Source organism: Oncorhynchus mykiss, chromosome 18 (assembly GCF_013265735.2).
Source record: "Oncorhynchus mykiss isolate Arlee chromosome 18, USDA_OmykA_1.1, whole genome shotgun sequence".
Taxonomy (NCBI): Eukaryota; Metazoa; Chordata; class Actinopteri; order Salmoniformes; family Salmonidae; genus Oncorhynchus; species Oncorhynchus mykiss.
The window spans coordinates 39,180,313-39,195,632 of NC_048582.1; the positions used below are offsets into that span (position 1 = coordinate 39,180,313).

At 44.0% G+C, this 15,320-nt stretch overlaps 1 protein-coding gene across 1 annotated transcript; it reads left to right on the forward strand.

The window, feature by feature from the left end:
- The first annotated feature begins 693 nt into the window (after positions 1–693).
- On the forward strand, positions 694–7,316 carry LOC110496191 (glyceraldehyde-3-phosphate dehydrogenase). The gene is made up of 12 exons (XM_021571945.2): positions 694–803; positions 1,292–1,337; positions 3,656–3,755; positions 3,865–3,974; positions 4,247–4,337; positions 4,603–4,718; positions 4,968–5,049; positions 5,178–5,329; positions 5,515–5,593; positions 5,738–5,821; positions 6,364–6,461; positions 7,021–7,316. Exons 2-12 carry the CDS (start codon positions 1,315–1,317, stop codon positions 7,088–7,090), a joined length of 1,005 nt encoding a protein of 334 aa, XP_021427620.1. The 5' UTR covers positions 694–803; positions 1,292–1,314; the 3' UTR covers positions 7,091–7,316.
- The last annotated feature ends 8,004 nt before the right edge of the window (positions 7,317–15,320 follow it).

A 15,320-nucleotide genomic window follows, 5' to 3' on the forward strand; every position in this document is an offset into this window, starting at 1 on the left:
TCATAATAATGGCTGGAACGGGGTAATGGAATGGCATCAAACAAATGAAAACCATGTGTTTGATGTATTTGATACCATTCCACCAATTCCGCTCCAGTCATTACCACGAGCCTGTCCTCCCCAATCAAGGCGCCACCAACCTCCTGTGATCCAGGCGTTGTAAGATCTGGCAGGCATCAGCAATGCCTAGGCAGGGAAAAGCACCCAATATCTGTAGTGCTGCATATGGTAACATCATTTGGCTGAGTCTACCTATATTTCCATGTGTGTTAACAAGTGTCAAATTAGTTTACCAATCCATCTAGCCTCACCTGTTTCATTTATTAGTAGGTATATTGTAATGAAACAGGCAGGGAGCAGGTCTCGAACTCTCGACCTTGTAGCCCGAAGTCCAGCGCGCTATCGACTGTGCCGCAAAAAGCATGCTCGAACTGCAGAGTCGGTATCCGCGCTTATAAACCCAGGGTCGTTACAATATTAATGCAATATCAAATTAGGCTGCTAATGAGAACATGTATTTTTTGCCAAGATGCGCCCAGTTGCAATGCTGCCATTCTAACCAAAAACAACAATAATGGAGGGTACAAGGCACGACTGTCCACACCGTCCAAATGAACGCTGCAGGTTTTTTGTTCCGTATTTACTGCAGATTGACAAACCACTACGACCTTGACATTCTGACCGGGCGTGCGCACGCGGAGGCGTGTCCACGGACTCAATGGGAAGATAAAATGCGAGCGCACCTTTACTCGTCCCCGCTTCCCCTTTCGAACAAGTGGACAGACAGAGGCTATACAAGAACGGTACTTTAAAAAACTTTATTTGCTCTTTTATGCGTTCCAAAACCAACTTTAATTGACAGTTTCAAGTATGCCTTTAATTGTATGTAATTTACGCACTGTGCAGTGTAGGCCTAGGCGTACATGGTGTTTTGAATAGCTGTCTTTTGACTTTGGGCTAACCTATGTGTTTTCTGTGCATGCAGACTTAGTACATTTTCTCAACGTTTTCCATGACTGGTGTCAACTGTGTACATTAACAAAACACTGCTGATAGATGGCACAGATTTAATGATCAGTGTTTTCCAAACTCAGTCCTGGGGACCCAAAGTAGTGCACGTTTTTTTTTTTTTCGTAACACTACACAGCTGATTTCAAATGGCTTAAAGCATGTTGAGTTGATCATTTGAATTGTCTGTCTACTACTAGAACAAAAACCAAGTTTGTGAAATGCTGACATCAATGTGCATTCTACGCCTACTTGTTGGTTTTAATTTATGTTTTACTTTCAGAGGACTATACCATATCAGGCAAAATGGTGAAGATTGGGATCAATGGGTAACCTGCTTTTTGTCAATACCTTTTTAAAGAAATGACTGGTTTTCTATCAGAACTAGAGGAGAGTTCAAAATGTCACAGAAGCGACCCAGGCTTGCATTGCACAAATCCCTTGAGACAGTTGGTGTACTTTGGAACCAAGTTGGAGGAAAGCTCATGCCATACTGTAACTACTAGTTCACAAGCCTGGTCTGGACACTTATCATGTCCATTCTCTACTTATTTATAGTTTGGGTGTCACAGCGCCTCTACAGCGCTCTCTCTCTCGTATCTTCTCAGCTGTCACATTCCTTTATTATATCCATCTATTAATATCCTGCTAACCTTGTCAGCTAAAGTACCCTTTTTTTTGTTGCGTTCTTTGACCAATCTTATCCTTTGAACCTTTGTTTGACCAATAGACTGCCGGAAGATACGATTGCTATAAGCCCTTTCCCATAATCAATCTGTAATGATGCCCATTTCTAATCTGGGACACTAATGTGCTGATTGACCTATATACAGTAAAGAAACTAAACTCTTAACAGTGAGCGCAATCGATCCTCGTGACTGTTCAGTTCCCTCGAAGCCTATTGTCATAAGACCCATAAAGGTGTTAAGTCATACAAAACTTCATTGACTAGAACAAATTGCTTGTTAATGGTAAAGGATAGCAAGGAATTTGCTCCACAATGCCAAATTGACTGGCTCATACTGTTGCCAAATAGGCTACTTGTTTTTCACCTTGTTTTTAGTCCTGATGCACTTTGACTCCTTTGGTGGTCAATACATTGACCCCTGTGAACAGGACACCCTTTCAGCTGGGGGTGTATCTGATTGTGTCACTGGGCAAAGTCCAAATGTGTTAAACATTGTGGTGATCCTTATGAGTGACACTGAATCCTCAGTCACAGGGATTTTATCATCCCCTCTGAACTTGATTGGTCTGTATATATCACAAGACAAATCTGTGCAGTAATTGGCTGCTAATGTTATGTAAATAGAAGTTATTTCAGCTGCCCAGGAATGGACTTTTCTGTTTTTAAATTGGGATTTAAAACCATTCTAGACTGTAATCCAGTTTGTTTTGTATTTCAGTGGTGTCTAGGCTTTTCTCAGCCACTGACTGCAACTCAAGTCTCCAACATTCACAGTATTTGACCAATGTGGTCCTATCAGTAATCAGCCAGAGTTAAAACCGTAACCATCAGACTTCGTTAATTTCACGTAAGGGAGCAATCCCATGTGGATTGCGCTTAACTATTCACCCAATTTATGCTGAAACCATCTACACAACTGATGGCAAGATGTACATTAAGCTATACTGAACAAAAATATGAACCCAACTATTTCAAAATGTTTGCTGAGTTACAGGTCATAAGGAAATTAGTTAACTGAAATCAATAAATTGGGCACTAATCTATGGATTTCACATGACTGGTCAGCGGCGCAGCCATTGGTTTGCCTAGGAGGGCATAAACCCACCCACTTGGAAGCCAAGCCCACCCATTGAGGAGCTAGGCCTAGCCAATCAGTTATCCCCCACAAAAAGTCTTTAAGACCAACTCCTCAGCACCCCACCCTCCCCTCAGACTATCCCACAGGTGAAGAAACCGGATATAGAGGTCCTGTGTTGACGTGGTTAAGGCTGATTGGACGTACTGCCAAATTCTTGAAAATTACTTTGGCGGTGGCTTATGGTAGAAATTCTCTGCCAACAGCTCTGGTGGGCATTCCTGCAGTTATAACAATTGCATGCTCCCTCGGCTTGTGACATCTGTGGCACATTTTAGAGTTGCCTTTTAGTGTCCCCAGCACAAGGTGCCCCTGTGTAATGATCATGCTGTTTAATCATCTGCTTATTATGCCACACCTGTCAAGTGGATGGATTATCTTGACAAAGGCTAAAATGCTCAGAGTGATGTAATCAAATTTGTGCACCGTTTTACAAAATCTTTTTGTGCCTATGGAGCATTACTGCTGTCATATTTCAGCACATGAAACATGGGACCAACACTTTACATGTTGCATTTTGTTCAGTGTATTAAAAAAAGCTTTGATTTGAGGGTAATGTCCCTTTAACTGCACAGGCCAACCAAGCTTAAACAGATGAGTCTTTAACCTGCTTTTCCAATTTGTCCTCAACCCCGCACTTCTCATTTCTGGTCACGCTGCACCAACACAACCATATTGGGCATAAACAAAGGCTCTGGGCTCCAAATGTCAAGGTTGGCAGGTGTTGTAGAGCTGTCATCAGACATGTCAGTTTAGGGCTCCTGCTGCATGCCGGTGTGGTAATATGATACATGAGGATTAACTGTAAGACTTTCTCCTCTCAGATTTGGGCGTATTGGGCGCCTGGTGACCCGTGCCGCTGCCAAGGGCGGCAAGGTTGAGGTCGTCGCCATCAATGACCCCTTCATTGACCTGGACTACATGGTGAACGTCATACTGCGTTAAGAAATGCAGTACACATAAACCAGTTTTAGCTGCTCGTGTTTACTGTACCATCACTTACTGGCTTTAAAGTCCTGCCCCTGTTCCATAGGTCTACATGTTCAAGTATGACTCCACCCACGGTGTTTGGAAGGACAGCGAAGTGAAGCAGGAAGGTGGAAAGTTGATCATTGGCAATCTGCACATCACAGTTTTCCATGAGTGAGTGGGTTTTCCTTGACTTATTCTTTAGGTACATTGGTTCAAATGACACATTTGGATGCTTTTGTGCACCCATATTAAGCTTAGTGGTGGACAAAAAAAAAGAGATTCCTCTCTGGTTCTGGGAAACTACCCCATTGAAAGAGTGCTCTAGTAGGATAGAACAGGTATATTATGCCTATGGGTCTCACACACATTGAAACCTTCTACTTCTGTAATTGGAACACTAGCTTTGTAGTTTAACCCCAACTTCATCTCGTTGCGCTCTTCAGGAGGGACCCCACCGCCATCAAGTGGGGCGAGGCTGGCGCGGACTACGTCGTCGAGTCGACTGGTGTGTTCACCACCATCGAGAAGGCCTCTGTAAGTACCTCCGTTCACTAGCAGTAGGAAGGCCATGGTCACATGTTTAGGTCGTTAGGGATTTGGTGTGCGTTCATTATTCTGGTAGGCATGTTATGCAGTGTGACCCCACTTTCAATTACGACCCCTTTTTTTTTTAACTCCCTTTTTTCATTTCATATGTATTTTTCTGCTATGTGCTAAAGGTTGGCTGGCTTAGTTCATTCAGTAGCTTTGCATTTCCACAAACTTAACCTTTGCCCTCATCCCCAACCACCCACCACAGGCTCATCTGCAGGGAGGTGCCAAGAGGGTCATCATCTCCGCCCCCAGCGCCGACGCACCCATGTTCGTGATGGGCGTCAACCACGAGAAGTACGACAACTCCCTGAAGGTTGTCAGGTGAGCCTCCTGTAGCGTTACCTTTTTTAAGGAGCGTTGGTCATTCCCTGCGGCCAAATTATGACTTGTACAAAGAATGGCTGGAACAAACACGTACGCAGTGTGCCGTATTCTCACTCCTTTGTCAGTCCTGAGGAGTACTATTTCAATTCAAAGTGTAATGTCAGCTGATTATTTTATGAGTTGGTGGCACAATGTTTAATCATTAAATATTTGTTGGTCATGTTAACACTTTCTATGTCCTCACAGCAACGCCTCCTGCACAACTAACTGCCTGGCTCCCATCGCCAAGGTTATCAACGACAACTTTGGCATCGTTGAGGGTCTTATGGTAAGAATGGATCTTCATTCAGTGTTGACTTTTTTTTTTTTGAATGTGTCCTTTAGTCTTAGTGGTGCTCCTTGAACCATGCATGGACTAATGTCGTCCCTGTCCCCCCCCCCCCCCCCCCCCCACAGAGCACAGTTCACGCCGTCACAGCCACACAGAAGACCGTTGACGGGCCCTCTGGTAAGCTGTGGAGAGATGGACGTGGTGCCAGCCAGAACATTATCCCCGCCTCCACCGGCGCCGCCAAGGCCGTGAGCAAGGTTATCCCCGAGCTGAATGGGTATGAACCAATCCGGGACAATCGTTTTTTTTTAATGGAGGTTTGATATCATAGTTAACTACTGAGATGTATATAGCCTTGGTGCTTTTTACTAGGGTTTTGTTTTTTGAATAAATTATTTTAGGCCCACTTGTGCTCGTAATGGTGTGGATCCTGAACCTTTTGTGTGTCTTTCTGACCCACAGCAAGCTGACCGGCATGGCCTTCCGTGTCCCCACTCCCAATGTGTCCGTGGTTGACCTGACTGTCCGTCTTGAGAAGGCCGTAAGTCTCCCAACAACATTTTTATACTTTTGCTAATGTCTCGTAGAGGTTCAACTGGGATCTTGGTGCAAGTCACCAGCATTACAGCATACATTTTTATCTAGATTATTATTTTTTTTTTACATGTTCGCTCTTCTGCTTTAGGCGCCTTATGACGAGATCAAGAAGGTCATCAAGGCTGCTGCTGAAGGACCCATGAAGGGAATTCTGGGATACACAGAAGACCAGGTAAATATTTCCCCATTTACAACCTTGTGTCCCAATCTGTCCTTTTCTTGAAGTGTGTACTTGTACACTACTTCCCATGAATTTTAAAGTCATCAGATTAATCTAGATCAGGGTTTCCTGATTTTCCCCCCCCCATACACCTTGTTTTTTGCCCTAGCACTACACAGCTGACTCGCATAACAATTCATCACGCTTTATTTGAATCTGCTGTGTCGTGTTAGGTTGACAAACAAAACGTTTGGGGAAACCTTGGTCTGGAGTACCCCCCCAGCCAGGCCACATATTTGGTGTATTCCACAGCTGATTTAAAGAGGTGCTTGATTAGGTGACAATTTGAACAAGTTGTGCTAGTTCTGCAACACATCAAATGCATGGACGTAGAGCACACTTCAGGGGAAAGGAGTAATTGGGACATAAGGCAGCCTTTCCTTACTCCTATGCCATGGGCCTTGAGGTCATAGGCTAAAATGTCTTAAGTGGCAACGCTAGCGAGCGCTAGTGATGGTTAATCGTTTACACTAAAACTTGTTGTGCCCCCTCAGGTGGTGTCCACAGACTTCAACGGCGACTGCCGCTCCTCAATCTTTGACGCCGGCGCAGGCATTGCCCTCAACGACCACTTTGTCAAGCTGGTCTCATGGTATGTACGCAGGAACCTACACATTGTGCTCACACCAGGTGTCCACCGACTCCAGCGTTTCATCGACATGCACAGCTGTGCATCATTTGCATTGCAGTGAATGTGGTAACTGTTAAAAACATTACAAGGGGCAGTGTATGTGCTTTGAGGAACACTGAAACTTGCCTTTGATTTGTTAGTTTCCATCCACAAATGGATACCTTGCCGGGATCTAAACCAGGGAACAAACATTCAATTAACAAAAGGGCTTATTAAATAAACTTATTGATTGCGGTATGGCAAAACTCAACACATTTTGGAGAAGAGAACTGTTTGAACTTGATCGCCACATTAATTAACATTAGTAACACAAGCATTTCGCTACACCACAAGCATTTCGCTACACCACAAGCATTTCGCTACACCACAAGCATTTCGCTACACTACAAGCATTTCGCTACACTCGCATTAACATCTGCTAACCATGTGTATGTGACAAATAACATTTGATTTTAGTATGGCCTTAGCTTTCCTGTGATTGTATGTTTTTGTGAATTTTCAAACTTCTGTCTTCCTATAGGTACGACAATGAGTTTGGCTACAGCAACCGTGTTGTTGACCTGTGTCTGCACATGGCCTCCAAGGAGTAATGTTTCCACACCACACTTCCAACCACTCACGACCTCTTCCTTCTCCTGAACGGACACCCCACCAGTCCGCTGCCAGAGAGCCTGTAGTGAACTCGACGGGAACATTTTTATAAGTCACACCTCTGTTCTGTTCAGTGAGGATTGAGTATTTTTGCCTGCAGAATATTTCTGTTTACTACACTGGCTTAATTTGCACTCCTTCACAATAAAAGTCCTGTTATTGAACGATCATCTCATTCTTCCAGAGCACATGTTCATTATGGCACGCAACTGTTCTGAAACATTTTTGCAATGGAACTAATGTAACTGTTTCATGTAGTGCCTAATAAACACCACACTGTGTGGACTAATGTTTCTACCCCACACTTCATCCTGTCACAACAGGATAAGCTGGAGAGATGTGCCAGCCAGAACAGGCTGTGGTATGAACCAATCAATGAGAACTGGTTCCTTAATGGGTTTTTATCACCAGTGATGGATAGGATTTGTATACTTCTTTTCACTAGTGGAATCAATTCTTAAGTAGTCGACACCCAATTTGCTATGAGTTCAACAAAAAAACGTTAAGATGAACCACAGTATTGGACAAATTCGAGCAGGTTCTTTTAATGTTTACATTTAAGCCACATTTTGCTTGAAATAGTGTGGCTCTAAAGGGAACTAGGACCTGCGGCAAGCTGACTGGTATGGCTTCCGTGTGCCCCTTGTCTGGTTGACCTGACAATCAGGCTTGTGACGACGTAAGCTCTGTTTGCTACATACTTTAGTCAGACTGACGTTGTTTGTGGTGAGGAGGAGTACGAGGGGTGTTGTACAAAAGTCATCAGCGACGGGATCATCTCTAACAGGGTCTCAAAGCCAATGGCACGTTTTCTAACTGCTGCTTTACCCATGCTGAACCAATTTGAAGGGTCTGGAGGTGCTCGGATCCAAATGTTTGGCTGGTCGCGCAATCAGTCTAGGTAGACAGGCAAGTAAGTCTCCCAATCCGTATATCCTATGCTTTTGTTAGTGGCAATGAGTCAGGGTTGGTGTCAATTTACTAAATCAACTGAAAGTCCAGTGTTCTCCAATGCTTCTCTATAGCTAGGTTTCCATCAAATTTAACATTTTCCTGCAAATATTCTAAAATCTGCATAAAACATTTTTCCACCAGTTGTGGTTCCACCAAATGGACTTGTTGAGGATAAAAGCCAGTCGAAAACCTGGTGATTTTGGGAAATTTACCGCTCATTTGTTTCTTGAAGAAATCACTATGACAACTGGATTGGGGTGTGTGTGTGTGCACGCTTCCCTCTGCATTGCTTTCACATGTCAGATCAGAATTCTTCAAGAAAGGGAGGAAGTAAGGATATGTTTTGTAAGCGCATCCGAAAGGGCCCAAGTTTTTCCTACTCATGTCCTGGGCCTCAAATACACACTGCCATGTCTAAGCTCCGACACAAGGGAGGAGTAAAGATACATTTTTCACAACTCACTCATCCTTCGGGTGGTGTCTGCAGACTTCCTCAGTGTCTGCTGCTCAATCCACGTTCCCTAACATGGCAGCCTTCTCTCCTCCAGAAGCTGACATTGACGCAGAAATACACCACCGCCAACCTAAGCTGTGCCACTGGAGCCTTCGGAGGAAAAGAGTCTCCGAGGATCACTACATTCCAAGCCAGAACCAGAATCCTGGTCTACAAACCACTAGTGCTCCCTACCCTACTGTACGGACCACATACAGCAGGGATCTTAAAGCCCTGGAGTCTCAGCACCAAAGATGGCCTCCGCAACATCATGAGGATCAGCTGGGAAGACCAGCACACCAGTGTCCTTGAGGAAAACATCCGCAGCGTCAACCACCACCCCCGTTCAACACAGTTCTGATGGACTGGCCATGTCAGGGTGCCCGACTCTCGCCTCCTGAAACAGTTCCTGTAATCACAACTAAACGCTGGACAGCTGGCTCCCGGAGGACAAAAGAAGTGACACAAGGGCAACCTGAAGACATAAACACGAGGCATAAACAAGTGTTTTAGGCTTGAACATGTTAGGTGATAAAACTTTTCAACAACTCTCCTGAATTTTAACCTTAGTATCATGTGTCGTCTGTTTAGTATAAAACTGGTTTGTATCAACCAAGTTATTCTGGAAATCTTATAACATTAGCAAAACAAACTTTGGGGAAATACTGGGTTGTAGGTCTTGTGGTTAAAGAAGCTGACACAATGTGCCTTGTGTATTTGACTGCACATTTTAATGGTAAGGCTGCATAACTCACCACCAGGTATCAAATCAATTATAAGGGGAGGGGGAATGGTGAAACCTCCACACATTACATCATGGCAGTCTTCTACCCAGAAGCCCTCGCTCTAATACAGGAGCCAATTCGAATGCAGGTATGGATGCTGTTCACAAAGTCTGATTCATATCACATCCCATTCCAGTCTCACGCTTCCATCCCAGTCTTTGCCCCCCCTATCCTCGATCCCACAGCCTGCCTCTCAGGGTCGCCTTGCCTAATGTCTTATCCTTTTAAACTGTACAAAGAGAGATGTATAGGCCATCCCGGATCGGTTGCAGTGCAGTAGCGTAGCAGACCATTGAGAAGGTTATCTTCCGTATTTTAAGGCTGAAAGTTCCTTTGCCTGTGTGTTACGCAACTAACTAGACAGCCTATATAAGCATTATGTCTACATATATGGCACGTGTATGTCTACTCTTGCTATGTCTAAAGGTTCAAGACGTGTCTAGCTCGTCCTTAACCTGTCTGAATGTTTTCATTTCATCTGAAAGTAAGAGAAAGCGAACAGGGTGTTGGATGCATGTGCCGAAGAGGACAGTAAAAACTTACCAGGGCGAGCTCTGTCCTGACTCCAATAGTCAGTCAGCCCAAGCTGTTTGCAATGTCGTTCAGTATGGTGGCAATCATATCTATTGTACAAAAACACATCCCCTGCAGTCACTACCATTACAAATACTTAAAGACAAGCGAGCATCACACATTTTCTTATGTAAAATATTTTTTTTCTAGTAATCATTTGCTTTCTTCCACCACCTGTAGCACTATAACCTTGAAAGCCACAAACACCAAAACAACTTTAAAACGTCAAGACTGGCACTGGTCAAGTAACTTATTAAAAAAAAAAAACGTATTGATACTGTTTATTTGTTTCACACTACAACCATACAGTGCCTTGCGATAGTATTCGGCCCCCTTGAACTTTGCGACCTTTTGCCACATTTCAGGCTTCAAACATAAAGATATAAAACTGTATTTTTTTGTGAAGAATCAACAACAAGTGGGACAAAATCATGAAGTGGAACGACATTTATTGGATATTTCAAACTTTTTTAACAAATCAAAAACTGAAAAATTGGGCGTGCAAAATTATTCAGCCCCCTTAAGTTAATACTTTGTAGCGCCACCTTTTGCTGTGATTACAGCTGTAAGTCGCTTGGGGTATGTCTCTATCAGTTTTGCACATCGAGAGACTGACATTTTTTCCCATTCCTCCTTCAAAACAGCTCGAGCTCAGTGAGGTTGGATGGAGAGCATTTGTGAACAGCAGTTTTCAGTTCTTTCCACAGATTCTCAATTGGATTCAGGTCTGGACTTTGACTTGGCCATTCTAACACCTGGATATGTTTATTTTTGAACCATTCCATTGTAGATTTTGCTTTATGTTTTGGATCATTGTCTTGTTGGAAGACAAATCTCCGTCCCAGTCTCAGGTCTTTTGCAGACTCCATCAGGTTTTCTTCCAGAATGGTCCTGTATTTGGCTCCATCCATCTTCCCATCAATTTTAACCATCTTCCCTGTCCCTGCTGAAGAAAAGCAGGCCCAAACCATGATGCTGCCACCACCATGTTTGACAGTGGGGATGGTGTGTTCAGCTGTGTTGCTTTTACGCCAAACATGACGTTTTGCATTGTTGCCAAAAAGTTCAATTTTGGTTTCATCTGACCAGAGCACCTTCTTCCACATGTTTGGTGTGTCTCCAAGGTGGCTTGTGGCAAACTTTAAACAACACTTTTTATGGATATCTTTAAGAAATGGCTTTATTCTTGCCACTCTTCCATAAAGGCCAGATTTGTGCAATATACAACTGATTGTTGTCCTATGGACAGAGTCTCCCACCTCAGCTGTAGATCTCTGCAGTTCAGTTCTTAAGGGTTTGAAACGTAGAGTGAAAGATGAACAAGCTACTGTGTGTCCAGTCATTTAAATTAATCTCCATTCAGTGACAATATCTGCAGGGACTCTGATTATGCAGCCAATTTCATATTGTCACTCATCAATTTATCAAATGTCACACCCCAAACTCTCCCAGGTTCAGTCTAGTCAAGACACGCTGATCTTAAATATCATCCTAAAGATGGCATGTATCGTAAAACGGAAAAGTGGGTTTTATCGAAGAAGGGTCTACTTGCAAGGATTAAGATATGTTTTTGTTTTCCCTTGAAAAGTGGAATGCGGGGACTGTAAGCCGCTCTGCATAAGAGCATCTGCTAAATAACTCCGTTGTAAATGTATATTGAACGGACGTGTCATGAGTTACGGTATGAAGAGTGGTGCTGGAGCGAGAGCCAACATCTGACCCTACGGGAATGGAGTTGGAAGGTGTTGCTGTACATGTCAGAAGGACTTCAGCCAAATTGCCCTTATCCAAATCCCTATGTAAACATTTGCCTCGGGCTTTAATTGAGACATGTTACGACTTGGACCGAAACCATGGCAGGCCCATGGTGGCCACCACTGCGGCCAGGCAGATTCCTACTGTGGCGTCTTTCCCTGCATCAGCAGTGGTGCCAAAGCCCTCAGGGAGAGGAGCACAGCCGGCCCTGGCCCCAGGATATTTACCTGGCCCTGGGCCAACCTCCAGCAGCAACTCTGGATCCACTGTGGATTCCTCTGCTGGGTGATAAGACTGTAATAAAAAAAAACATCCTCCTGACTCAGAAGTAGGAATACATGCATGAATGTAACGAATACAACATAAATACTGAGTATAAAATGGAAGTACGGCTGGAATGGAATGATAAAAAAAACACTAACAATCGCCCAGCAGAACAACGACCGCTTTAAGATAACAACGAACTGTATACAGGCGGCAGTGCAAACACAACCCAATGCCAAGGATAGGAACAACAATGCCAAACATACATTTGAATGCGCACTCAACTTTATGAGAGCAGCTCAGGGGACAGTATGCCAGGAGACTCTGACCTGCTGCTGGGTAACCGTGGCTAGTGGGAGAGGTGAGCGGATTTTCTGGGCAGGCTGTAACAGGATTGACCAATGGGAGGCCTGGTCACTCAGGTCACTCAAAGTTACAGACAGTTACAGGGGGCTGAGATGCTCCCTCCCTCCGCTCATCGGGCTTAAGATGCTCCCAAAGACAAACTGCCTCAACTCCCTTCCTGATCTCTTATATCTGTTTTTGTATGCTACAGTACATTTGCATTTCCTTTTTGTGTCGATTTTTAAGCGGGTTTTAGATACTTTATGTGATAAAAAATCACTGTATCAGTTAGATGTATTAGTAATATTATTGTTCTAGGAGCCTTGCAGCCTGGGCACAGTAAGGAGCTCACCCTGCCCCGTTTGATGGCTCTGCTATCTTCCGCAGCAAGGCTAAAGTTTGGGGGAGCTTGAGAAAGAGATGAAGAGAGTGTCAGAGATCACCAGCAGGGGAATTCTAAACAGGTATTCCTAACGGACAGTAGAACAGGAGGAAGCGTGGTAGGAACAAGGGAACGAGGCATAGTCTCAAGAGACTCACCATTCAAGTGACGCCCGCTATCCTCGATCCCACAGCCTGCCTCTCGCTTTCACCACCTTAAAAAAAAAAAAAAAAAATGTAAATAATATTGGTCACGTACACATGATTAGCAGATGTTATTGCGAGTGTAGCAAAATGCTTGTGCTTCGAGTTCTGACAGTGCAGCAATATCTAACATGTAATCTAACAATTCCACAACAACTACCTAATACACACAAATCTAAGTAAAGGAATGAAATAAGAATACATACATATAAATATATGGATGAGCAATGACAGAGCAGCATAGGCAGGATGCAGTATACAGTATATACATATGAGATGAGTAATGCAATATATGTAAACATTGAAGTGGCATTATTAAAGTGACTAGTGATCCATTTATTAAAGTGGCCAATGATTTCAAGTCTGTATGTAGGCAGCAACCTCTCTATGTTAGGGATGGCTGTTTAACAGTCTGATGGCCTTGAGATAGAAGCTGTTTTTCAGTCTCTCGGTCCCAGCTTTGATGCACCTGTACTGACCTCGCCTTCTGGATGGTAAAGGGGTGAACAGGCAGTGGCTCGGGTGGTTGTTGTCCTTGATGATCTTTTTGGCCTTCCTGTGACATCGGGTGCTGTAGGTGTCCTGGAGGGCAGGTAGTTTGCCCTGGTGATGCGTTGTACAGATTGCACCACCCTCTGGAGAGCCTTGCGGTTGTGGGCGGTGTAGTTTCCATACTAGGCCCGACAGGATGCTCTCAATTGTGCATCTGTAAATGTTTGTGAGGGTTTTAGGTGACAAGCCAAATTTCTTCAGCCTCCTGAGGTTGTAGAGGCATTGTTGCGCCTTCTTCCCCACACTGTCTGTGTGGGTGGTCCATTTCAGTTTGTCTGTGATGTGTACGCTGAGGAAATTAAAACTTAATCAAGCCTACTACTGTTGTGTCGTCTGCAAACTTGATGATTGAGTTGGAGGCGTGCATGGCCACACAGTCATGGGTGAACAAGGAGTACATGAGGGGGCTGAGCACGCACCTTTGTGGGACCCCAGTGTTGAGGATCAGCGAAGTGGAGATGTTGATTCCTATCTTCACCACCATGGGGCGGCCCGTCAGGACGTCCAGGACCCAATTGCACAAGGTGGGGTTGAGACCCAGGGCCTCAAGCTTAATGATGAGCTTGGAGGGTACTATGGTGTTGAATGTTGAACAACATTCTTATATAGGTATTCCTCTTGTCCAGATGGGACGGTGCAGTGTGATGGCAATTGCATAGATAATTTTTGTTTGTGCGTAGGCAATAAATTAGACTCAAATTCTGCATGCATAGTAGCCTACTGTAGTGGTAGTAGTAGCCTTCTGGGCTCAAGTTTTGCACTAACAGATCCTCTCACTATCCACACCTGTCTTGGGGGCGGGGAAGGGGGTTATAGAGGATCTTGTAAATGTCAACCTCCAGTGACTTTTTTTTTTTTTTTCTTACATGGACTCACACACCCTGTCCTCTCTTGCTCTCTCTCTCACTCTCTCACTCTCTCTCTCACTCTCTCTCCGGGTTTATTTTGGTCCAGAGAACATTGATGCTTCGGTTCATGATAAGTAATAAAGAACCTATAACATTCAGTATCTACACTTTAGTTGCCTTTACATCCAAATTCTCTGAATATAGCATAACGTTTAAATGTATCTTGCGGAATCAGGCATCCTACAACACATGCAGGATATCACATAGCCATGGGTACCAGAACATCACATGCCCCATCATGTCTCAAAGTCAGTGTTGACTTGTACTGAAATAGGTTCCCGGTACTCATTTTGGGTTCTGGTACTGTTTACATTTAGGTGCAGGAGCTCCACAATACTTTTGAGATAATATTCTATAGGAGGAACAGGAGCTCAAGCAGGAGAACATTTGAGGTGCCGGTACTCAGCTCCGGTGAGCTCCTGTCCAAGTCAAGCACTGCTCAAAGTGTCACACTCTGAATATGAGCCCGCTTGACTTTAGACAAGTCCAAGGGCAGCTGTGATCTTACCTTGGGAAAAGGCCAATTGATGGACCCACTGTTATCACTCGAAGAAGCATTGGGTTTCATCCCGTGTTCTTTGGACTGTTTTTCATTGTAACATACTGTCTTGCAGCCAAGCACACCCAATGCCCTGGAAAAATATTATTCAAATGTTTTCCCAAAGATTATAGCCTTTAAATAAAGATCATGTTAAACAGCTGGTTAATACAATTATTATCGAACTATCAAATCAATCCAAATACAAATCTTCCAATTTGTTTTGCCAAGATGCATCCAGTTCATTCCACACGCAATGTAGCCAAGATGAACACATCAATAGTGGTGGGTGTCATTCAAATGAATTTCCTGTTCTGTAATTTATGTTCGTGTCGATTGCGACAATGACCTTGGCTCCCCATCCATCTGTGGCTTGACATTCTGAAGGGGCGTGTGCACATGACTTTGTGTTCACGT

Excerpts from the sequence above, each read along its gene's own strand:
- LOC110496191 (XM_021571945.2), top strand. The coding sequence starts at position 1,315 with ATGGTGAAGATTGGGATCAATGG. Across the intron at positions 3,975-4,246 it reads CACATCACAGTTTTCCATGA|GAGGGACCCCACCGCCATCA; the intron begins GTGAGTGGGTTT and ends TGCGCTCTTCAG. Across the intron at positions 5,330-5,514 it reads GTTATCCCCGAGCTGAATGG|CAAGCTGACCGGCATGGCCT; the intron begins GTATGAACCAAT and ends TCTGACCCACAG.